Here is a 24189-nt window from a genome sequence, read left to right on the forward strand (position 1 = left end):
TTCCTTTCCAGGTACGGCGGACGCGGGTTAATAATACACCATCAAATAATCCTCGCAGCCTGATATCTCGTGGCTCGTCGCCTCGTCGACGCGGCTCAAAGAGCTTATCGCAGCAGGTTTTTACTTTTATTTTAACTGCACGCCGGGGCGCTTCGTGGGCGAAGGCGGCGGACAACTTGCGCCCAGCGACTTCCCGGTAAACAGCCGTGAAGGGGAGCGACTGGTTTTATCTGGGAGGGATTGGCGGCCAGGAAACCGAGAGAGAGAGAGAGAGAGAGAGAGAGAGAGAAGAGAAAGACTCCTTTTTGCCACAAGAACTTTAACGTCCACCTGAACAGCCAAAGACCGGACTTCGGTGTACAGGTTCGTTCGTGTCTCCGAAGTGTGGAGGACACCGGATTTTTTTCCTTCTATTTTTTTGTTCTTTCTTCCTATCTTCCTCGTTCCTTATCTTCCTTCCTTCCTTCCTTTCAAGATCCTCAGACTCCTCTCCAAAGCCCTTCATATCTTGGCACTTCCCCGCTTCTCCGACCTGCTTAATCCCCCCCCTCACCCCACCCCACCCCTACCCCCCACCCCTACCCTCCCAACCCACCACTCGCTGCCCTCCGCTCAAACTACTCCCCGAGCACTCTCTCTCTCTCTCAATCCCTCAGTCTCGTCCCCTCCTTCCCCTCTGTTCGATCACGACTGAAGACCTTCTTCGAAGACCGCGCTCACGGTCACCTCCCCCCTCCGCCGCCGTCGAGGGCCGCGGGACCCTAACCTGCGCGAGGGGAGCTGCGTAAATGCAAGTCGTTGTCCCTTCTTCCCCGTTCCTCTTTCTCTCTTCCTATCCCAGTATCAGGAGGAGGATCAGGGGAGATAACTCCGGTGAATGAACCATTCCCAGCGCAGACTCGGTGGACCGTTTCTCCTCTCGGGAGACTAATCCGCATCCTGGTCCTCTGTGTTTCAGCGCCTCGCTCGCTGCTTTCAGGTGGGACCAATCTTTGGGAAGCCAAGCGATGGAGCCGGAGGACACGATGAGGCGGGCACATTCCATGTGGAACCTCTCCGTTTCAGACTCGGAAAATTCCCAAAGGCTGTCTGTATCCCAACTGGTGACCAGGTACGAGGTGTGGGGGTGAGGGTGAGGGGTTACCGAGGGGGTGGTGGGGGGGGGGGGGGCGGCGCGAGTGCGCGAGTTTGAGCGCCAATTGGAGAACACAAGAGTGCTGCGAAAATGAGATGATAATAATAATAATAATAATAATAGTCCTGTGGTTTGATACAGCGCCTTATCGCGTCTTGGGGACGCCTCAAAGCCCTTCGCCGAACACGACCGCGAGGTCGGAATTGACCGCGAGTTTTCGTGGGCGAAACGCGGCAGCCAATCGCGCCCGCAAACAGTCGAGGGGCCTGACGTGAACCGAGTCGTCGCCGACGAGTGAGAAAGAGAGAACGAATTAAAGATAAAAGAGAAAATGAAAGGAGGGAAAGGAAAACCGAGGATGAATTAAAAAGAAAGATTGCGTCTGATACGGAGCCTCGGTCCTTGTTGTCAAATCTTTATGGTTAATAATAATAATAATAACCCTTGACTTTCATATATAGCGCCTTATCACGTCTTCGAGACGTCGTACAGCTGCTTTAGGCAAAGTCCAGTGCTTGCGTGGGAGTTTTTTTTGTGTGGGGATTATTACAGGTTGGCAGAGAGAGAGAGAGACAGAGAGAGAGATAAAAAACTCCCTTCCCTTTACGGTCCTTAACGTCCACCTGAACGGGCAGACGGGACCCGTGTTCCACGTCCCATCTGAAGGACACCCCCCTCAACAGCACACGCTGCCCGGTGCCCCTGCGTTGAAGTATCAGCTTAGACTACGAGTTTCCAAGTCCCAATATTTCCCGATCCACTGTTCGAAAAGAGAAGGGAATTGCTCTTTCTCTCTCCTTCTCCTTCTCTCTCTCTCTCTCTCCTTCTCTCCCGGTTTCCTGGCCAACAATTCCCCCTCACACCCCAAATAAAATCGGCCACTCGCTCCACGACTGTATGTGAGACGTCACTGCGCGCAATGAGCCGTTGAGTTTACCTCCAAATACGCAGTTGCTTCACTTGACATTGGAACCCCTTCGAAGTTCTTCGGGATGCCTTCCCGACGCGAAAGGCTGAGACGTAAGGATTATTACGTGGGGTCCCTGTGGCTCAGTGGTTAGAGCCCTCGCCTCGGGAGCGAGAGAGGACCCGGGGTTCGATTCCCGGGCAGGTTGGGTTGAAACGTTGGGCAAGTTTCCTTACTCCACACACACACACTAGGCCCTGAAACTCTGGAGCACCCAATCCCTCCGCCTCGCCCCCTTCCTTCCTTATCTTCAGGTCGCGCCTTAAGACCTTCTTCTTCGACCGTGCCTACGGTCACCCCACCCCACCCCACCTCCCCCAACACCACCCATCTTGGCCTCGTGCTCCTCCACTGTCAAGCGCTCTGGGACTCTACGCCGTGTGAGTTGTTGTTGGTACAAGGTGACTCTAACCCGAGCCTCTGTTGGTTTCTCTCTGTAGATTTCAGAGTATCCACGATCTGAGGAGCGCAGACACGGAGCAGGAAGAGAGGGTGAGACAAAAGAGGAAACGTTATGTGGCACATTGCCACGTTGCCACCGGTACATCTGTGGCCAGCGTCGCTCACGCTGGATCAGCACCGTCTATTAGGAACATGAGAGCCAGGAGGAGGCCATTCAGCCCCCCTCGAGCCTGTTCCGCCATTCTATTAGATTGGTGAGAAGTCCTGTAGCTCTCAGTGGTTAGACAGCTCGCTCGCCTCGCAAGCGAGAGGACCCGGGTTCGATTCCCAGACGGGGTGAAACCTTCGGCACGTTTCCTCACTCCGCGCACACACGCCTCTGTTTTACCGGCAGTCAGTAGGACGCTGGTTGTTAGACGACCGGACGAGGGTAATAATCCCTCCAAAAAATAATAATTTGGTTACTTAACCCACGACTGTTTGTGGGGACGCTGCTGTGCGCAATTGGCTGCCATATGCACAGTCACTTCACTTTACAGTATATTCTGTGAAGCGCTTTGAGACGTTCTCAATGATGTGGTTAATATACACACACATAAACATACAGATACACACACACACACAGATATATACACACATAGATATACACACACACCAACATACACACACACACAGATATACAAACACAAATATACACACACACACAGATATATACACACGACGCACATATACACAAACACACAGATACACACACACACACACACAGATATACCCACACAGACACACATACACACACAGATATATATACACACACACACAGATACACACACACAGATAAACACACAGATACACACACACAGATAAACACACAGATACACACACACAGATGTACACACACACGCACACACGCGCACACAGATATACACACCCAGCTCAGGCCCGACTCCTTGACTGTCCAGCGCCTTGGGACGTCCTCCCCGACGTGAAAGGCGCCGTGTAAATGTAACATGTTGTTGGTGTTGTTGTTGTTGTGTGTGTAGCTCGCAAGCCCTGTCACGTTACCGTCAAACAAGATGGAGTATCTGCGTCAGCTGTTCGAGTGCCGAGGCCCTAAGGGGGGGGCGCTGGCTCAGAGGAAGTACAAGTCCATGGAGAACCTGTCCCAGATCCGGACCATGAGCCCCGATATCAGGAACCTGAGGTCCATCTTCGAAAAGCCCTGCGCCCTGAGTCAGGGCCCCCCTCCAGCCTTCCCCCAGCCCAGCACCCCGGGGCCCGAAAGAGAGGGGCACCAGACCCCCAAGACACCAGCCCCTCGGGTCAAAGCCACCGATGGAGATGGCTTGGATGACGCTCCTCCTAAGCCCGACCAGCAGGTTGTCAAGGTGGGTACATGTCTCCCCCACTTGCTCCCCACTACCCCGCTCCCCAATGGGAGGGCTGTGTGGGTTTTTAGTTGGTTACACTTTAGCAGAAACCCCCACAAATAATAAACCCCCCAAAAAAAACACAATTGGGTCACTTCGATCCACAACTGTTGTGCGCAATTGGCTGCCGAGTTTCACCCACAAATTACGATCCCCCCTCACCCACCACCCTACTCACTCCACTCCCCACCCTCCACTCCCCCCACCCTACACCCCCACCCTACACCCCCCACCCTACACCCCCTGTCCTACAGCCCCTACACCCCCCACCCACCCCCCCACCAGCAAAAAAAGAATAATGGTTTGCTCTCATCATTGCCACAGGAGGGACTATCCAGCCAGACCGTCACCCCCGAGCGAGGACAGCGTCCGACACCCCTGCCCCGCAAAAGCATTTCTTCCTCAACCGCCAACAACAGACGTGAGTATTCACCGTGACCCGGGGACCCCCGACCCGGGCCGTCGAGGGTTCGGTCTCTAAATAACAACCACCTTTACATTTCCGTTTCGCCCGTAAAACACACAGTCACTCCACTTTACAGCCTATTGTGCGAAGCGCTTTGAGACGTCTCAACGACACGATAAGGCGCTACATCAAATGCAAGGATTATCATTATTACTATTATTATTATTAATATTATTAGTTTGCAAAGTCTCTACGGGATGGAAACGGGCCCATTGGCCCAACCCGTCCGTGCCGGTGTTTATACTCCACGTGAGAACTCCTCACCTGTTCTACCGTGAGCCGAGACGATGAGGTCCTTGATTTGTGGGCTTCAACTGGGTCAGTGTGACAGCTCGAGAGCACTCGGCTCTCAGGCAAGAGGACCCGGGTTCGATTCCCACAAAATACACGCGTCATAGCAAATTCCGTGAAGCGCTTTGAGACGTCTCAACGACATCCACGAGGCGCTATATCAAACGCGAGGATTATTGCAATTATACAAATTTGTGTGGTCCAATATAAAACTATTATAACGGCAGTGAAGAAAAATTCTATATTATTACGTATAATAAAAAACGAAACGATTGCAGGTGATCGTTCGCAATGAAATATTACTTTTCCGATAGCAAAGTTGTTGTGGTAATAATTAGATTATTACGCTTTTTTTATTATTATTATTCTTATAAAAAAAGTTAGGATTGTTCTATTCTAGGAAAATGCTAACATTGATGTACACAACAACAACAACAAGAAGATTGCATTTATAGAGCGCCTTTCGCGTCGGGAGGAGGTCCCGAGGCCCTGGACAGTTGGGTCGGGACCCGAGCATTGGTGGGGGGGAAATGGTCAGGGTGAGGGGAGGGAAGGGAGGGAGCAAGGAGGGGGGAGATGGTAGGGTGAGGGGAGGGGAGGGAGCGAGGAGCGGGAGATGGTTAGGGTGAGGGGGGGGGGGGGGGGGGGGGGGGGGGGGGGGGGGGGGAGGGGGAGGGGGGGGGGGGGGGGGGGGGGGGGGGGGGGGGGAGATGGTTAGGGTGAGGGGAGGGAGCGAGGAGGGGGGAGATGGTCAGGGTGAGGGGAGGGAAGGGAGGGAGCGAGGAGGGGGAGATGGTCAGGGTGAGGGGAGGGGAGGGGAGGGGAGGGAGGGAGCGAGGAAGGGGCAGAGAGTCGAGGGGGGAGCTGAAGGCACGGTCCAAGAGAAAGGTCTTGAGAAAGGTAGCGCCTTCATGTTGGGAGGACATGTCAAAGCAAGTATTATTACTGTTATATACTGAAACTGAAACTCGCAACCTTCTGACTCAGAGGCGAGAGGGTAAGTGACTGAGCCGGGCTGACACATGCGGAGAGTAGCCAGTGGTCACCGAGGAAGTGATGACTTCTACATTCCTACTGTCTATTGTCGGGAACTGTTTACAAGTCTGGCCAGAGCGAGCGAGAGAGAGCGAGAGCGAGAGAGAGAGAGAGCGAGAGAGAGAGACTCTATCCCTGACTACCAGTCACCCTCTGTCTACACATTACACTAAAAATAGGTCTCCTTTCATTACTTGCAATTTCCCAGATCACATGAAGAGAGAGTGGGAGTTAACGATAACATCAGTGTACAAAAAAATAACTCATAATATATTCACTCCCCGGCTGTTTGTTGGGCATTGAAATACCTCTGTGTAGCGACACCTTCGTATAGTCCGATATTGACACCTCTATGTAGTAGTTAACCAGCGCATTGGTTAGAGGACCCGGGGTTCGATCCCCGGGTGGGGCCAAACCTTGGGCAAGTTTCCTTACTCCGCGGGCCTCTGTTTGCCCGGCAGTCAGTGGGGAACCCGGTTGTTAGTCGAAGGCGCTATATCAAACGCAAGGATTATGATGATGTGATCCCCAAGTCCTGACGTGGGGAATGGAGCCCACGAGCTTCTGACGAGGTGGTGGTGGTGGTGGAGGGGAGTGGGGGGTGCGGGGAGGGGGGGGTGACATGGGAATCACCTTCCTGTGGTCTTATAAGGTCCTCTCTGATCTGGGTGTGTGCGGTCGCCTGAGCTGGACGGTGTCGGGGCCGCTCTGTGCTTGATGAGAACACTGCTATTTCCGGTGATCCAGAACCTCGTCAACGTCTAATTCTGCTCCCAGTGAGCAGCGCTGTGTCAGAGGGCAAAGGCAACACGAGCGAGTCCCAGGGTCGGGGTGACTCAACAGAGAACCAGCCATTAACACCCCCCCACACACCCCCACCCCCGACTAGATCCGACCTCATCAGCAAAGAATGTGACACGGACATCGCAATAATAATAATAATAAAAATCCATGCATTTGATGCAACGCCTTCGAGACGTCTCGCAGAGCAATTGGCTGCTGAGTTTCGCCCACAGTCACTACACTTTGTCAAATGTATCAAGCGCAAGGATTATTATTGTTGTTGTTGTTGTTATCGCACAAGTGAGAGCGCGCCCGAGAGATGCAGACGTGAAAGGTGGCCACTAGAGGGCACTGTATCACAAGCAGTTGCTCCAATGGTGTCCCAAGACCACAAGATTGGGTTTGGAATGAAGACCCTTTTGGCCCATCTGGTCTCCCCCCTCTCTAGGACACCCACCCTACCGCTTCCCCGCCCCCACCCCCTGTAGTCGCTCAGTCCACGACTGTTTGTAGGATTCCGCTGTCCGCCATCGGCTGCCGCGTTTCACCCAGGAAATACACAGTCACTCCACTTCGCAGTGTATTCTGTGAGGTGCTTGAGGACAGCTCAACGACGTGATCAGGCGCTGTAGCAAATGCAAGGATCATTATTACTGTTGTGTGTTTAAATGCTATTTACGATGATCCCGATCCCGCGGCCTGGGGTCTATGGTGGGGATTCCACCGCTATTTCAGTCTCGACACAATTGTAAGGGAGAGAGTAGGAGGATTTGGGGAGTGTGGGGTGCGGGAGGGGGGGAGGGGGGGGGTGATGGGAACAGGGAACGTGTGAGATCATGGCTATCTGGGAAGTGTCCAGGAACAGGTGCCGATGGAATGATAGGAACGTAGGGGTGACATGGCTGCTTCCCTCCCCCTTCCCCCCCCCCCTCCCCTGGGAGAGCGACAGCAATCCTGAGCCCCTATTAATAGATCGCGTTCACCCTCCTAACATAGCCCTCGGCACATAGATAAAACCAGCTGTCATCGGCTCCCAGAGTCCGAAAGAGACTGAGCCTGAGCCTGAGCCGGGAGCGGACTTCCTTTCACATAGAGCCATTCAGACACTCAGAATTCCTGTCTTCCCGCAGGGAAACTAGCACATCCCGGGATCTCTCCGTCCCGGAGAAGGCTGAGGTGAGTCCTCTTGCTTTCCGCCCTCCAGTCCTGCTCGGAAGAGGCTCGATATAAATGCAAGTTGTTGTTTTTGTTGTTGGGGGGGGGGAGAGAGAGAGAGAGAGAGAGAGAGAGAGGGGGAGAAAGAGCTCAGATTGAGGTTGAGAGAGGAATGGACACGGCTCGAATGAGCCGTTCTCTCGTTGTGTGTCTCGGTGGTAGCGCTCTCTCTCTCTATCTCTCTCTCTCTCTCTCTCTCTCTCTCGCCCCTGGAGTCAGAAGTTTGTGGGTTCAAGCCCCGCTTCGGGAATCGGAATCACGTGGTCTCAGAAATGTTTTCACACTCAAGAGTTGTTGGGGGTCGAGAATACTCTGCCCAGTCGGGTGGGAGAGGCAGAGAAGATTGTGGGCTTCAAGCGTGAAATAGCTGAGTATATAATTATGATAATAGTCCTTGCACTTGATCCAGCGCCTCATCACATCGTCTCAAAGCGCTTACACAGAATATACTATGAAGTGGAGTGACTGTGGATTTTGTGGCAGAAACGCGGCAGCCAATTCCACACAGCGGCGTCCCACAAACGTTCGGGGAAAGTGGGGAGAGGGGGGGAATTATCACCCCCGATCCGCCAATTAACGCACAACCTGCCTTTGCCCACAAAAATATACGGTCAATTACGCTTCACAGTATATTCTGTGAAATGCTTTGAGACGTCTCGATAAGGTGCGATGCGAAAGACAAGGATTATTACTATTATGTTACTTACTGCTGAGGTGTGTGTGTGTGTGTGTGTGTGTGGGGAGTGAGGAAACTTGCCTAAGATTTTGCCCCGGGTCCTCTCGCTCGCTCGCGAGGCGAGGGTCTCTAACCGCTGAGCTACAGGACTCCTATGCGTAGGAGTTTGGGGAAAGGGCAGTGCCCCAGTCTGGGCAGTGGGATCGGATGGACGGCTTCTCTGAGAGGAACCGAATGGCCCACGTTCTGCGCCAAGTCATGTGTTTATTTCCGGCTGATCGGAGATTTGGCTGCGGGAAGAGACAAGTTTAAGATGATCTGAAATAGAATTAAAGTGGGGGTTGGGGGGGGGAAATAAATGCCTCGCACAGAGAGCGGTGGGAATGTGGGACTCCCAACCGCACTCTCCGTTTGAGGCGGGTGGGTCGGTGGGTGAGACCAAATTCCATAGTCAACCCAGCAGCTGCTGTGGAGAGAAAGAGAAAGAAAAAGTAAGAGAGAGAGAGAGAGAGAGAGATGGAGATAGAGAGTCAAAGAGAGTGTGTGTGTGTGTGAGAGAGAGAGAGAGAGAGATGAAGAGATTTTTCGCCCACAAAATATACAGTCAATTCACTTTACTGCGAAATGCTTTGAGATGTCTCGAAGACGTATCAAATGCAAGGATTATTATTATTACTATTATAGATGGACAGAGCGGGAGATGGAGAGAGTCGGGGAGAGTCAGAGTATGTAAGACACATAGAGAGAGAGAGAGAGAGAGAAAGAGAGAGAAAAAGAGAATGAATGACAGAAAGGAAGATCTAGAGAGGGAGAGAAGAGGGGGATAGAGAGAGAGTCAAAAAGTGATCGAGAGAGAGAGAGAGAGAGAGATGGGGAGAGAGAAAGAGAGAGAGAATCAGAGAGAAGGGCAGAGAGAGAGAGAGAGAGAGAAAGAGAGCGAGAGAGAGAATCAAAGAGTGAGAGAGATTAGGAGAAAGGGAGAGAGAGAGAGAGAGAGAGAGATACAAGGAGAGAGGCTTCGGATTCTGTTCCAGGAATAGTGAGTGTCTGCATTCCGGCCAAACACAGCCAGGAAACCGCGAGCGAGAGGGGACCCGGGTTCGATTCCCGGGCAGGACAGGGGGCGAAACCTTAGGCAAGTTTCCTTACCCCCCTCCACACACACACACACACACACACCCCTCTGTTTACACCGCAGTCAGTAAGAACCCGGTTGTTAAGTCGATTGGCAGATCGCCTTTTTCCGAAGGGGTAACAACCCCTCCCCACAAAAACTTGGTCACTCAATCCACGACTGTTTGCGGGGACGTCGCTGTGCGCAATTGGCTGCCGCGCTTGGCCCACAACCCAGTCACTACGCTCGACAGTGTGTCCTGCGAAGGGCTTTTGAGGCGTCTCGATGACACCATAAAGCGCTATATCAATTGCAAGGATTACTATTATTATTATTATTATTATTATTATTATTAGTCACCCACAACCAGTCTCAAACGACTTGACGCGGAATTGCTGTCAAATGTGACTGTGTCCGTTTGTGGGGCTGAGAAGAGGGGAATCGGTTTCCTCTCTTCTACTATCTCCGTCTTCTCTTTCTCACTCTCTTTCTCTGTCTGTCTTTTTCTCTGTCTCTCTCTGCGTCTCTCTCTCTCTCTCTCTCTCGCTGTGGTCTGCTCCTGTTTCTCCCTCTCCCCCTCTCTTTGTCTCACCCTTTCCCTCTCTCTTTCCCTCTCTCTGTCTGTCTTTGTCTGTCTCTCTCTCTCTCTCTGTATATATATATATATATATATATGTGTGTCTCTCTCTCTCTCTCTGCCACTCTCTGTCGCTCTTTCTCTACCTTCCTCTCTGTTACTCTCCCTCTGTGTCTCTGCCTCTCTCACTCTATCTCTCCGTGGCTCTCTCTTGGTCTCTCGCTCTATCCGTCTCTCTCTCTCTCTCTCTCTGTCTGTCTGTCTCTCTCTGTGTAATAATCCCTCCACCAAAAACTGAGAGATTATTAACTGAGGGATTAATAAATTATTTATTTATCCCTTTATATCTCTGTCTATCTCTGTATCTCTCTCTCTCTCATCTCTCTCTCTCTCTCTCTCTCCCTCTTTGTGTCTCTGTCTCTCTCACTCTCTCTGCCTCTCTCTGTCTCTCTCTCCGAGTGCCGGGTGATGTATGTGCTGTGTCCCCACCAGGTCAATGTGAGCGCAGTCAGTCAATCCACTGTTATTTTCTTTGTCCTCGTTCATCCAAGTGGAATTTGGCTGAGAGCAGGCGGAGAGGGGGGGGGGGGGCGGGCGGGCGGGGGAATGGGGAATAGTAGGTGGATGGAGGAGGGTCGGGGGGTGGGGGGGGGACACGGGACAGTATGACTGTCTGACTGGTGGAGAGTGCGCAGGGGAGGGAAGAGAGAGAGGTTGAAAGGACAGGGGAAGAGGACTGGGGGTGGGGGGGCTGGGGTGGTGGGAGGGTGGGGTGGGGGGGGCCGGGGTAGGGTGAGGTGGGGGGAGAGCGACACACGGAAACACAGCAACGGGCGTTCAGTGTGAGCCCGAGAGCGACTCCTCCGGGTGGTCTAACGCGCGGAATTTCTTAACAGATTTCCCAGTATCACACCGCGGGGTTAATTAAGTTGACCCCAACGTTCCCAGTGATTTCCCCCCCAACCCCAAACGCGGGAGTCATACCTCTCTCTCTCTCTCTCTCTCCCGCGGTCCTGACTGTAGCTCAGTGGTGAGAGCCACTCTCGCCTCGCAAGCGAGAGGTACCGGGTTCGATTCCCGGGCTGGTCAGGGCGGGTTTCCTCACTCCACACGCACACGCACACACACAGACACGCACACGCATGCACACACACGCCTCTGTTTACTTCGGAGTAAGTAGGAAGAGTCAGTCGATCGGCGCATCGCTTTTCCGGGGGGGGGAGAGGGGGTAATAAACCCTCGCCCCCCCCCCCAAAAAAAAAAGTCATTCATCGGTCACTCGATCCACCCACGGTCGCGCGGGTCCTCTGCTGCGCGCCATCGGCCGCCCCGCTTCGCCCGCAAAAAACCCACGCCCGAGTCGCTTCGAGACCTCGCAACCGGGCGACGAGGCGGCCCATCAAACGGCCCCTCTCGGGCCGTTATTAGCACCGTTGCGGTGCAGTGGGCGGCGCGCGCGGTGGGGGCGGGCGGGGGGGGTGGGAGGGAGGGGGAGAAAAGAGGCCGAGGGCTTCCCGGTGGGCCGGCGCCAGTGGCGAGCGGTGGGGCATTCTCCGAGCTTGAGGTCAGATGTTGACTCAGCGTTGAGATCCCCATCCGGCCACAGACTGTGATTGTTGGGCGGTGATTCAGCCTCGGTCAGTGCTGACACAGCGGGTCTGGGTCTGTGTGTGCGTGTGCGCGCGCGCGTGCGTGTGTGTGTGTGTGCGTGTGTGTTTGAGCGTGAGTGCCGGCTTTATCTCAGTGAATTTGTTTGCTCAGTAATTAGCTCAGGTTTGGCCGCAGAGTACGGATCACTCTCCGCCGCGAAGCACTGAGCGACCGGGACAGGTGCGTAGATTGAGTTAAGTGTCCGTGTGTATTTAATCACTGTTTTTTTTTGTGTGTGTGTGTATGTGTGTGTGGTGTGTGGGAGGGAGGGTTGGAGTGGGGTGGGTGGGGGTTTACTCAGGAGAGGGGGGAATTACACAGTCAATGCAAAACACACGGACGTCCGAGCGGATACACCGTGTGGAGTCCTCGGTCACCGATAAAATAATAATAATAATAATAATAATAATCCTTCCGTTTGATACAGCGCCTTATCACGTCGTTGAGACGTCCCAAAGGGCTTCGCGGGATACACTGTAAAGCGAATTGACTGTGTATTCTGAGGGCGGAACGACCCCACAAACAGTCGTGGATTGAGTGACCAAATCATTGTTATTATTATTTTGGGGAGGGGAGGGGTCATTACCCCCGACAAAGCGATCCGCCAATCGACTGACGACCGGGTTCCTGATTACTGCTGAGGAAACAGAGCCGCGCGCGGAGTAAGGAAACAGAGCCGCGCGCGGAGTAAGGGAACAGAGCCGCGCGCGGAGTAAGGAAACAGAGCCGCGCGCGGAGTAAGGGAACAGAGCCGCGCGCGGAGTAAGGGAACAGAGCCGCGCGCGGAGTAAGGAAACAGAGCCGCGCGCGGAGTAAGGGAACAGAGCCGCGCGCGGAGTAGGGACGAGCCGCGCGGAGTAAGGGAACAGAGCCGCGCGCGGAGTAAGGGAACGGAGCCGCGCGCGGAGTAAGGGAACGGAGCCGCACGCGGAGTAAGGGAACGGAGCCGCGCGCGGAGTAAGGGAACGGAGCCGCACGCGGAGTAAGGGAACAGAGCCGCGCGCGGAGTAAGGGAACGGAGCCGCGCGCGGAGTAAGGGAACTGAGCCGCGCGCGGAGTAAGGGAACAGAGCCGCGCGAGGAGTAAGGGAACGGAGCCGCGCGCGGAGTAAGGGAACGGAGCCGCGCGCGGAGTAAGGAACGGGGGCCGCGCGGAGTAAGGGAACGGAGCCGCGCGCGGAGTAAGGGAACGGAGCCGCGCGCGGAGTAAGGGAACGGAGCCGCGCGCGGAGTAAGGGAACAGAGCCGCGCGCGGAGTAAGGGAACGGAGCCGCGCGCGGAGTAAGGGAACAGAGCCGCGCGCGGAGTAAGGGAACAGAGCCGCGCGTGGAGTAAGGGAACAGAGCCGCGCGCGGAGTAAGGGAACTCGCCCAAGGTTTCGCCTTAAAAGAAAAATAGAGAAATAGTTACAGAGTGATACAGCACGGAAATAGGTCCCCTCTCCCACACCCCTCCATCCCCCTCTCCCGCACCCCTCCATCCCCCTCTCCCACACCCCTCCATTCCCCTCTCCCGCACCCCTCCATCCCCCTCTCCCACACCCCTCCATCCCCCTCTCCCACACCCCTCCATCCCCCTCTCCCACACCCCTCCATCCCCCTCTCCCACACCCCTCCATCCCCCTCTCCCGCACCCCTCCATCCCCGTCTCCCACACCCCTCCATCCCCCTCTCCCGCACCCTCCATCCCCCTCTCCCACACCCCTCCATCCCCCTCTCCCGCACCCCTCCATCCCCCTCTCCCGCACCCCTCCATCCCCGTCTCCCGCACCCCTCCATCCCCCTCTCCCGCACCCCTCCATCCCCTCTCCCGCACCCCTCCATCCCCCTCTCCCGCACCCCTCCATCCCCCTCTCCCGCACCCCTCCATCCCCGTCTCCCGCACCCCTCCATCCCCCTCTCCCGCACCCCTCCATCCCCCTCTCCCGCACCCCTCCATCCCCCTCTCCCGCACCCCTCCATCCCCCTCTCCCGCACCCCTCCATCCCCCTCTCCCGCACCCCTCCATCCCCCTCTCCCGCACCCCTCCATCCCCCTCTCCCGCACCCATCCATCCCCCTCTCCCGCACCCCTCCATCCCCCTCTCTCGCACCCATCCATCCCCCTCCCGCACCCCTCCATCCCTCTCTCCCACACCCCTCCATCCCCCTCTCCCGCCCCTCCATCCCCCTCTCCCGCACCCCTCCATCCCCCTCTCCCGCACCCCTCCACCCCCCTCTCCCGCACCCCTCCATCCCTCTCTCCCACACCCCTCCATCCTCCTCTCCCACACCCCTCCATCCCCCTCTCCCGCACCCCTCTATCCCCCTCTCCCGCACCCCTCCATCCCCCTCTCCCACACCCCTCCATCCCTCACTCCCACACCTCTGGGAAAGTTCCGGGACTCGGACCTACCTGATCGAACGCTTTGCCTCTGCAGGAGAGTTGGGAGCGTTGGAGCCGAGGAGCTCCGGGACAGAGCAGAGCGCGTCCGCGGAACAGCCCCCAACCTCGGTCAGCGAGAGGTCGGCGGTCTATCAGTCTAAAATACCCGGAGCCGGTATTTTGGGTTGCCCGGCAAAAGCGGTGAGTATTCGGCATTCCCGACATTCCTGCTGTCAGTCTGATGTCGGCAGGGGCCGGTCGCGGGGTCACTGGGACTCAACAGCCGCTCAAACTCTGCGCCCACACAAAATACACAGTCACTACTCTGCGAAGCGCCTCGAGGCGTCTCGAAGACGTCAACAAATGACATTTGTAGAGCGCTGGGGCACCCCGGGGCGCTGGGCACTGATGGATTTGAACCTGGGGGTGGGGTGCGGTTTGGGGGATCAGGGAGGGGGGTGGAGGGCGGGGAGGGTAGGGTAGGGGGTAAGGGTGGGGGGGGGGGCGGGAGTGTGAGCGAAGGCGCTGTTGCGCCCCAAAGGAGGCAAAGGGACTGTGGGATGGAGTTCCAAAGGGTTGGGGGGCAAAGAGGCCGTGATGGCCCGACCCTCGATGGTGGTGGGGGAACAGGACGAGGGCCGGAGACGCGCGAGGAACACACGAGCTTCGAATCGCGAGCAGATTAAAGACGTCTCAAGTTCCCCCCACGACCTTCAAGTCAACGTCCTCTCTCAATTGGCCTCGACAGGGAGTCAATGCAACCTCCACCCAGTACGACAGCGACACCTGCCGTCGATTTGATGGCACTGCAGTGCACATGGGGTGGGGGGGGGGGGGGGGGGGGTGGGAGAGGGCGGACGGAGCGAAGCACGTCTCGCCCACAAAGTACACAGTCACTACGCTTACGCTTCACGGTATATTGTGTGAAACGCTTTGAGGCGTCCGAACGACGCGATAAGGCGCCTTATCAAATGCAATTTATTATTATTATTATTATTATTATGGGGGTCTTATCGGTGTCTGTTTACAGGTTGTCTCATCACCTGAAATCGTCGCTCCAAACAGGAGCCTTCATCAGATCGAGGTAAGGGTGGGGGGGTGGGGGGTGGGGGGTGGGGGGGCGGTGGGTGTCTGATGGTCGTTGGCATTTTCTCTGTGGGTAAATGTGTGTCTTTATTCGTGTTTCACTGTGGTTTACCCCCTCAATCCTCACCCCAAACACCCGCTCCCAAGGTCACAGGTCTCCAGAGGTGTAACCAGAGGACACGGGTTTAAGGTAATTGGCAGAAGAACCAAGAGGGGAGACCGGGAGACTATTTTTTTTTAAACCCAGAGAGTTGTTACGTAGTGCCTCGGAAAGGCCGGTGGAAGACTCGGGCGCAGAGACGCGGAAAGTGAAAGAGAGGAAGAAGAGACCGGAGATGGAGAGGCAGAGAGGAATGATGAGATAGAGAAAGAGAGATGGAGAGAGAGAGAGAGAGTGAGATGAAGAGTTAGGTGGTGAGAGAGAGAGAGAGAGAGAGGAAGAGCGAAAGAGAGAGGGAGACAGAGCAACGAAGAAAGATAGAGAACAAAACGGAGACGCAAAGAGGAAGGGTGAGATGGAGAGATGTGTGAGAGAGAGAGAGATTGCAAAGGAAGAGAGAGAGAGAGTGAGAGGGCGGTGTGGGGTGGGGGGGGGGGGGGGGAGTGGGGCAGAGGGAGTGAGAGACAGACAGAGAGAGGAGTGGGGGAGGGAGAGAGAGGAGATGTCTCAAAGCAAGAGAGAGAGAGCAGGTGGTGGTGGGTGGGTTGTGGGGAGAGGTGAAGCAGAAGTGATTGGGGTGACGTTCCCGCTGAGTGAGATTTTTTTCCGGTGTGTGGATTCTTTGTTAAGAAATATACTAACGCCCACAAAATACACGGTCACTTCACCCTACGGTGTATTCTGTGAAGCGCTTTGAGACGTCTCGACGACGTGATGAGGCGCTAATGTCAAATGCCAGGATTATTATTATTATTATTATTATGAACTATCGCAAAATTAGACCCAATTCCTTCTGTGTCCGTGTTGGTGTGTACACCTGTGTGTGTGTCTGGGGGTGTGTGTGTGTGTCTGGGGGTGTGTGTGTGTGTCTGGGGGTGTGTGTGTGTGTCTGGGGGTGTGTGTGTGTGTGTCTGGGGGTGTGTGTGTCTGTCTGGGTGTGTGTGTGTGTGTCTGGGTGTGTGTGTGTCTGTCTGGGTGTGTGTGTGTGTGTCTGGGGTGTGTGTGTGTTCGTGTCTGGGTGTGTGTGTGTGTCTGGGTGTGTGTGTGTGTCTGTCTGGGGGTGTGTGTGTGTGTCTGGGTGTGTGTGTGTGTCTGTCTGGGGGTGTGTGTGTGTCTGGGGGTGTGTGTGGGGGGGTGTCTGGGGGGGTGCGCGCGCGCATGTTTGCAGTGGTTTTGACTAATATGCGCTTAAAGGGACATTAAAGCGCGTCGATCGGACATTCCTGGCCAATGAGATGACATCGTTTGCATTGTGAGCGTGTGACAGGCACCATCACACACGCACACGCTCACGCGCACGCACACGCCCTCCGCCCGCGCTCCGAGGAAATAACAACTTTCTTTAACATAAGCGGACTCACCTTAAGGTGGTTGAGGCCAGAAAGGACACTGGGACTCATTGAAACAGCAGCCGGACCCTGTGATGGCGGGGAGTGGGGGGGGGGGGGGGGGGGGGGGGGAGGGCGGGTGTTCTGGAGGGAGCAGATCAGATGGCCTGAAAGGGTCTTCTTCATCCAAACCGATCTTGCGAGGCTCGCCACCAAGACTGTACTCTCTCGGAAACCAGTGACCGTCCTCGCTCGGAGACCGATAACTCAGCCTGGCTCATCGGCAGGACCTGGAAGGACAGACCGGTCACTTGTGTGTGTTGGGGGGTGGGGGGGGGGTGTCCAGGGAGTCAACACCCTCAGCTCCAGTTGACCCTGCAAGCCAAAGCCCTAAGGGTAGGGTGGTCCTAGCTGGACAAGCAACGGGAAAAGTTTGCCGAACTGTGTGCTGTGACCATTAACCAGCGCCGTGTGCAGTTTGTGTGCAAGAGTGGGATCGCAGAAGTCGGAGGAAGAAAAGAAAAAAGTTTCTCCCTTCACATCCCTCCCTCCCTCCCTCCCTCCCTCCCGCTTTGACTCATTACTAACAGCCTGGCTTGAGTTTGAAAGAAAAAAAAACATTAACTAACAGAGAAAAGGTGGAGGAGACCCCCACCTCTCACCCCCATTCCTCCTCCTCCTCCCCCCCTCCCTCCTCTCCTCTCACCACCTTCTCACCTTGTTTCCACGAAGATGGAGAGGAACGAAGACAGAAACCGGGAGCGAGAGGGAGTGGGGTCCACGGAAGGCTTGCCGCCCCCTCCCCCCGACCCCTCGGCCTTGCCCCTGCCGCCCCCTCCTCAATCACTCGCCCAAACCAGGCAGCAGCGCCAGATCAATGAGTTGAAGCGACTTTACCGCCACATGCGGCCCGAGCTGAGGAAGAACATGGAGCTGGTACTGAGCGAGGAGTGGGGGGAGGTCTTGGACGCAGAGCGGGTGGCCTCGGGAGCCACCGCGGAGACCCCCGACCTCTCCCCCCCCGGCGAGGTCCAATCCATGCGATGGATCTTCGAGAACTGGCCCCTGGACATCATCGGGGACCATCAAACCGCCAAGCGTCTGAGAGAAGAGGAGACCGTGCCTCTTGGGGATGTGAGAGGGACCTCGCAGATGTTCGAGGCCCAGAACCTAACGGAGACGGGGGACCAGCGAACGGAGACCCCCAGGGTGGAGAGGGGGGACGTCCGCACGGCTCTGTGGCTATTTGAGACCCAACCCATGGACTCGCTCAACAAGGTCTCCACGGAGGAGGGGGAGCTCCAGGAAGCAGTGCTCAGGGAGAGGGAGGCCATCCCCGGGGGGGACGTCAGCGGGGCCAGGCTCCTCTTCGAGACCCAACCCTTGCACCGGGTGGGACGCAGCGGGTCGGCCGAAGAGCGCAGCGTCCTTCAGCTACGTTCGGAGATCCAGGAGCTGAGCGGGGGGGTGAGCCGGACGGTGGGGCTGTTCGAGACCGAACCGCTCTGCGCCATCCGGGAGCCGGGGGGTGTCATGCACCGGGTGCGCTCGGTGTGCCGGGAGGAGATACAGCACAGCGATCAGGCCAAGAGCGCGCGCTGGCTCTTCGAGACCCAGCCCCTGGGGGACATCAGTGGAGGAGAGCACTCGCCAATGGTCAGGGTGGTCCGGGGCATCTCGCTGGAGGAGGAGGCCGGGCGGGGGACCGGGGGGGTCGGTGTCGGGCGAGCGCGCTGGCTGTTTGAGACCCAACCACTGGACGCCATTCGTGAGCGGAGCTCGGAGCTGGCGGAGGAGTGCGAGAACATCAAGGTGGTGGAGGGCGGAGACGTCAGAAAGTGGAGGTCTCTGTTCGAGAGCAAACCTCTGGACTCGAGGCCCCCGGGCGAGGGGGAGGGCGAGGAGGTGGGGGGGGAGACGAGGGAAGCGGTCACCGGAGGGGACGTGCGTTCCACCCTCTGGCTCTTCGAGACGCAGCCCATGGACTCCCTGAGGGACAGCTTCGAGGTGGGGCAGCTCAGGAGGGTGGTGACGGAGGAGGAGAAGGGGGATGTCAAGCAGAAAGCCCGGGAGTTCGAGAGCCGGCCCCTGGAGGTCACCCGGGGCCAGCCCGGCGAGGAGAAGGAGGAGGCGGCGGACGTCAGGAAGGGAGACGTCAAGGCCTACCAGCGCCTCTTCGAGAGCCTCCCACTGGACGGGATCAAGGAGCCGGGCGGGGAGATGGTCGCCATACGTTCCCAGGTCATCGGGGGCAACGTGCGGGAGAGCCGGGCCTTGTTCGAGAACCCGCCGCGCTACGCCATCGCCGACGGGGCCGGGGGTTACCACCAGGTCAGGACAGTGAGCCGGGAGGAGGAGGAGGCGATGGGCAGCGGGGGGGACGTGAGGAACTACAGGTGGGTCTTCGAGACACAGCCTCTGGACCGGCAGGGGTGCGAGGAGGCGCAGCTGGTGAAGGGAATCACCAAGGAGGAGGCGTGGGTGGGCGATGTGGGCACCGCCCGCTGGCTCTTTGAGACACAGCCCCTCCGGGGCCTGGCACCCGATGCCGGGGGCGAGACGGAGGAGCAGAGGAAGGGCGGCGGCGAGGTCAAGACATGCCGTTGGCTCTTCGAGACGCCGCTGGCCGACGCCCGGCTGGAGCGGGCGCAGAGGGAGGCCGACACCGCCCCGGGGACGGGAGGCGACGTCCGACGGTGGACCTGGCTGTTCGAGACGCCGGAGGTGCCGGGGGAGAGCGCGAGCGGCGAGAGGAGCTTGAAGGTGACGGGCCGCGCGGACTCGGACACCGGCACGGCGAAGCACCTCTTCGACTCGGAGCCCGTAGTCGTCGGTGGAGGCGGCGTGAGATACACCAGCAAAGTGGACGTGCGCTCGGGTGACGTCTCCAGGGAGAAGGAGATCTTCGAGAGGTCCTCGCTGGACGCCATCGGGGAGGAAGCCAGATCCGGGGACGGGGAGGAGCAGGGGCCCGAGCCGGGGGCCGTCCGCAGGTTCACCTGGCTCTTCGAGAACCGCCCCATGGATGCCATCGGGGAGATGGACGCCCGCCCCGCTTCCAGCTGGGCCGTGGCTGACGTGGCCGCGGGGGACGTAGGCGGGAAGAGGTTTGTGTTCGAGACGCGCTCGCTGGACCGAATCGGGGGCGACGAACCCTCCCCCTCGCCCTCTCCGGCCCCCGCCCTAAACCCGGAGCCCGGAGTCCCAGGTGGGGTCCGCTCCCGCACCATGCTCTTCGAGAGCCGCCCGCTCTACGCCATCCGCGACCGCGAAGGTCTCTACCATGAGGTGACCACGGTGAAGAAGGACGAGGTGGTGAGGGGGGACGTGAGGGGAGCGCGGTGGCTGTTCGAGACCAAACCCCTGGACTCCATCCGGCCCTCGGACGAGGTGTTCGTGATCCGCGCCGTCACTCAGGAGGACGTCCATCGCGGGGACGTGACGGCCGCTCGCTGGAGGTTCGAGACCCAACCCCTGGGCTCCATCGGGGACCAAGCCCCTCCACCCAGCGCCAGGATGGTGGAGGAGGTCCAGGGAGGGGACGTGAGCTCGGGCAGGGAGATATTCGAGCAGGAGCCGGCCAGGAGTTACGTGAGGACGGTCAGCGTGAGCGACATCCAGAGCGGAGACGTTAGGACGTCCACCTGGCAGTTTGAGAACCTCCCCATCGATTCCCTCAAGGGCTCGGCCGAGGAGAGCGAGGGGCAGGTCAGCACAGTCCACCGGGAGGACGTGGAGAAGGGAGACGTCAAGAGGTGCACTTGGCTCTTTGAGTCTCGCCGGTCGGACGGGTTTGGGGACGCGGGCGCCGGGCAGCCCACCCGAGAGGACGTCCCGCCCGGCGACGTCAAGTCGACAACGTGGCTGTTTGAGACCACCCCTCTGGACGCCTTCCAGCAGGGTCCGGGCAGGCAGGAGGTCGGCCCTCCGGCCGGCCAGAGCGTGAGGAGTAGTTTAAGGTCGCTATGTGCCGCAGGAGCCGTGCGGTCGGGCGGGCTGGCGATCGAGTCCTGCCGAGTGGGCACGGTCAGCATGGTCAAATACCGAGTGGCGGGCACTGACGAGGGCACGAACAGGGGGTGCGTGGGTGAGGCGGACATCCTGAAAGAGGAGGTCATCCACGGGAACCTCCAGAGGATTCTGGTGGAGCTGCTGGACAAGACCAATGTGGCTCCGCAGGGCATTCTCCTCCGAGAGGACAAAGATGGCCGGATCTCCTCAGCCAAGGTCCAATTCTTCAGCCGGCCGCAGCCGGGGGCCGAGCAGGAGGCAGCCCACTCTCCCGACCTCAGGGTCATCCACGATCTTCTCCGGCCGGGCTCCTCGGTCAAAAAGGGCATCTTGATCCAAGAGAGCGGCAAGGGCGAAGCTGAGATGACCGTCTACTCGCTGCTCGACCGCGCAGAGGCTCAGACCGAGACCAGGGGAAGGGCTGAGAATGGCAAGTCCATGGTGGGTTCTCTCCCAGCCAACAACCAGGAGCAACCAGCTCCAAGCCTGGCCGGGCAGCAAGAGAGCGGGAAGAGCAGGAACGTTCAACTCATTGCCAGTTGCGTCGATGCGGGCGATTTGGACTCCCTGAAGAAGGAAGAACCTGTCCAGGAGAAGGAGAAGGTGGAGGAGAAGGTTGCCCAGAGGCGCTTCGAGGAGATTCCTGGCACGGTGAATACCAAAGAAGTGAGAGGAACTAAGGTCTCCTCGGTTGCCTGCAGTCTCACTCCAGAGATCCAGGGAGCGGGAGAAGCCCGTGTGAAATTGGGTCGTTCTGCCCATGTCCATCGGGCTCACAGGCCCTGCCTTGGACCAGCGGTGACGGTGTCTCGAGGGGAGGATTCGGGCCTGCAGGACGGGGCTTCTGGAGCCAGCGAGCAGCAGCTACAGGTGGCAATGGAAGGCATGAGGGAGGCCACAGCCCAGGCGCAGGCCCATGGTCGAAGCAGCCAGCACAGAGCCGGAGTAGGCCCAAGCCCAGCACTGAGCCCCAGCCGGAGCCAGCAGGTCAGTGAGATCGCGGGGGATCGAGGAGGTGGAGGAGGAGGAGGCCTCGGCCGGCCCACGGTCCCAGCCACCGCCCGCTGCCAGAGTCACGGGGCCTCCCACCAAGCAGCCTCGGCCCAGACTGTGTCCACCAGCCTTCATGGCTTGGGGAGGCTTGGGTTGGAGAGCTCAGCGCTGGGTGTTGAGACTGGGTCAGTCCCAGGTCTGGGACGGGGCCTAGGCCGAGGCTTGGGACTGGATTTGGGCCTAGACCAAAGCCTGGAGCTAGGCCCGGGCCTGGGGCCGGAGCACAGCCTCCCCCGCCTCGCTCTTTGCGTTCAGGACCGAGTTTGCCTCCCGCCACAGCCTGATGCTCCCTCTCCTCCTCTCCCCCCAGCTTCACTGAGGCAACAACAACAACAACAACTACAACTACAACAGCAGCACCAACAATATCCAGCTTTGGCCTCCTCCAGTTCCAACTCTACCTCCAGGCCTGAGGCCGACACTCCGCCTGCCCCAACCCCAGCTCCAGGCCGCGGACCCAAGCCCAAGCTGCCTCCCAAACCAGCCCATTTGCAAGACCTTCCCCGCCGTGTGAGCAACAGCCAAAGAAAACCACATTCGCTCAACAGAGGCCCTCAGCCCGAGAGTAGGCCCCAAGGCCTTGTCCAGGCCTCGCCAGCGCCCATGGGCCTGAGAGCAGAGGAGGAGGAGTTTAGCAGCAAGGTCGAGGCGAAGACCAGAGTCCCCAGGACACCCCTGCAGATGGCCGAGGAGGAGCACAGGAGCAGGAGGAGAGAGGGAGAGAATGTGGCCCTCAACAAGGAGGGGAGAGAGACCTTGCTGAGGGAGCCCAAGGCTAGGGGCCGGGAGACGGAGAAGGAACGCCGCAAGAGGCTGTCCCTCCACAAGGAGGAGATTGAGAGAGGCCACGTGGAGGCGGCCATGGACATTTTCGAGAGCCTGAGGAGACGCGAGGAGCTGCAGAAGATCTTGACCAGCGTGGGGGAGTTTGAGGAGGGGGAGACGTCACGGGTGGATGTCAGGGCTCTGAGGAGCCTGTTTGAGGAGATCCCCGAGTGGGTGGTGGGGAGCAAGGAGGAGAAGACAGTGGCCAAGGGTCCGCAGGGGCCTCATGGCTCCAAGACGGAGGCCAAGGGGGTCGAGGATACCCCCTCACCCTCCGTCAGGGTGGTCTTCCAGGACCTGGAGCGGGCGAGCTCCGAGGTCATCCGCCTGAAGGAACAGACCCTGGCCAAACTTGTTGAGATCGAGGACTCCATCCAGAAGGCCCTACGCTCCGTTTCCAGCCTTCGCTCGGAGGCTGACATCGCCGGCCTGTCCGGGCTTTTCCGGGAGTCGCTGGACTCTGAGACGCCAGCGCAGAGGCAGGGGCGAGTGAGGGTCACTCCAGCGTTAGAGGTCCCCTCCCCCAACCCAAGGGTCCTCGTCCCCTCCCCCTCCTCCCCATCCTACATCTCCATCCAATCCGCCGCCCGTAAGCCAGACCACCCCCTTAAGAGGGCGGCGCTAGGGGCCCAGCCCCCGACCGCTCCCCCGGACACCGGCCGCTCACCGCTGGTCTCTCCCGCTTCCCCAAAGCCGCCTCCGCTCTGCAACGGAGCCCCACTCGACCCCGCGAGCGAGGGCGTCCCTTTAAGCGCGTTCAAAGGGGCGGGCGCCTCGTGCCCCCGGAGCAAAAGCGTGGTGGAGTTCAACACCGGCTCGGCCCAGGGCGAGATCATAGGCACCACCATAGTGACCGAGGAATACCAGCAGATCGACAGCTTTGGCCACAAGCTGGTGACCTCCAAAACCTCTACCACGGTCACCAAACAAAGCGAGTCCCAGCCCCCCAACAGGTACCACCAGCTCACCCCCTCCCCATCCTCCCTCCTCCAGCCCAGGTGCCCGTCGGTGAGAGCCGAGGAACCGGGGCCCTGCCCACCAGCTGCTCCCGGCATCGGTGTGGTCTTTCTCTCCTTCGGTAACCCCACCGCCTCCGTCAAGAGGTGAGGCAGGTTGGGTTGTCGCCTGAGAATCTCTTCACCGCCAGGACCACGCAAGCCAACCCTCAACCCCCAGCCCCAACTCCCCCCAACTCCAGCCCCAGGTCCTGACCCCAATCCTGGCCCCCAACACAACCCTAAACCCCAGCCCCAACTCCCCCCAACTCCAGCCCCAGGTCCTGACCCCAATCCTGGCCCCCAACACAACCCTAAACCCCAGCCCCAACCCACAACTCCAGCCCCAAACAGCCCGACCCCAGCCCCAACCCCAACCCTCAGTCCCAGCCCTACCCTTAAGCCCTAACCTCAACCCCCCCCCACCCTGCCCTCATCCCCCATCCGGGTCCGTAATTATTTCACCCCCAATAACACGGACCCATCGCCACTGATCCCTACTATCTCTCCCAAAAAACCTCATCCCAGGAATAACGAGGAGGAAGGAATCCCGGCGGAAATCCGTCTACTCTGGAATTAAGACGCCCCCCCCCACCACCCCACCCCACACCCATCTCCCGCCCCCACCCCC

The 24189-nt window shown here is 58.3% G+C and overlaps 1 protein-coding gene across 1 annotated transcript; it reads left to right on the top strand.

The window, feature by feature from the left end:
• Window positions 1-358: 358 nt before the first annotated feature.
• On the top strand, window positions 359-23670 carry LOC103172374 (xin actin-binding repeat-containing protein 1). Its single transcript, XM_042332514.1, has 8 exons — window positions 359-363; window positions 959-1111; window positions 2543-2594; window positions 3545-3889; window positions 4256-4352; window positions 14156-14301; window positions 15131-15184; window positions 17407-23670. Exons 2-8 carry the CDS (start codon window positions 1008-1010, stop codon window positions 23668-23670), a joined length of 7062 nt encoding a protein of 2353 aa, XP_042188448.1. The 5' UTR covers window positions 359-363; window positions 959-1007.
• Window positions 23671-24189: the final 519 nt, after the last annotated feature.

The sequence above is a fragment of the Callorhinchus milii genome, unplaced genomic scaffold (assembly GCF_018977255.1).
Source record: "Callorhinchus milii isolate IMCB2004 unplaced genomic scaffold, IMCB_Cmil_1.0 Scaffold2, whole genome shotgun sequence".
NCBI classification, from domain to species: domain Eukaryota; kingdom Metazoa; phylum Chordata; class Chondrichthyes; order Chimaeriformes; family Callorhinchidae; genus Callorhinchus; species Callorhinchus milii.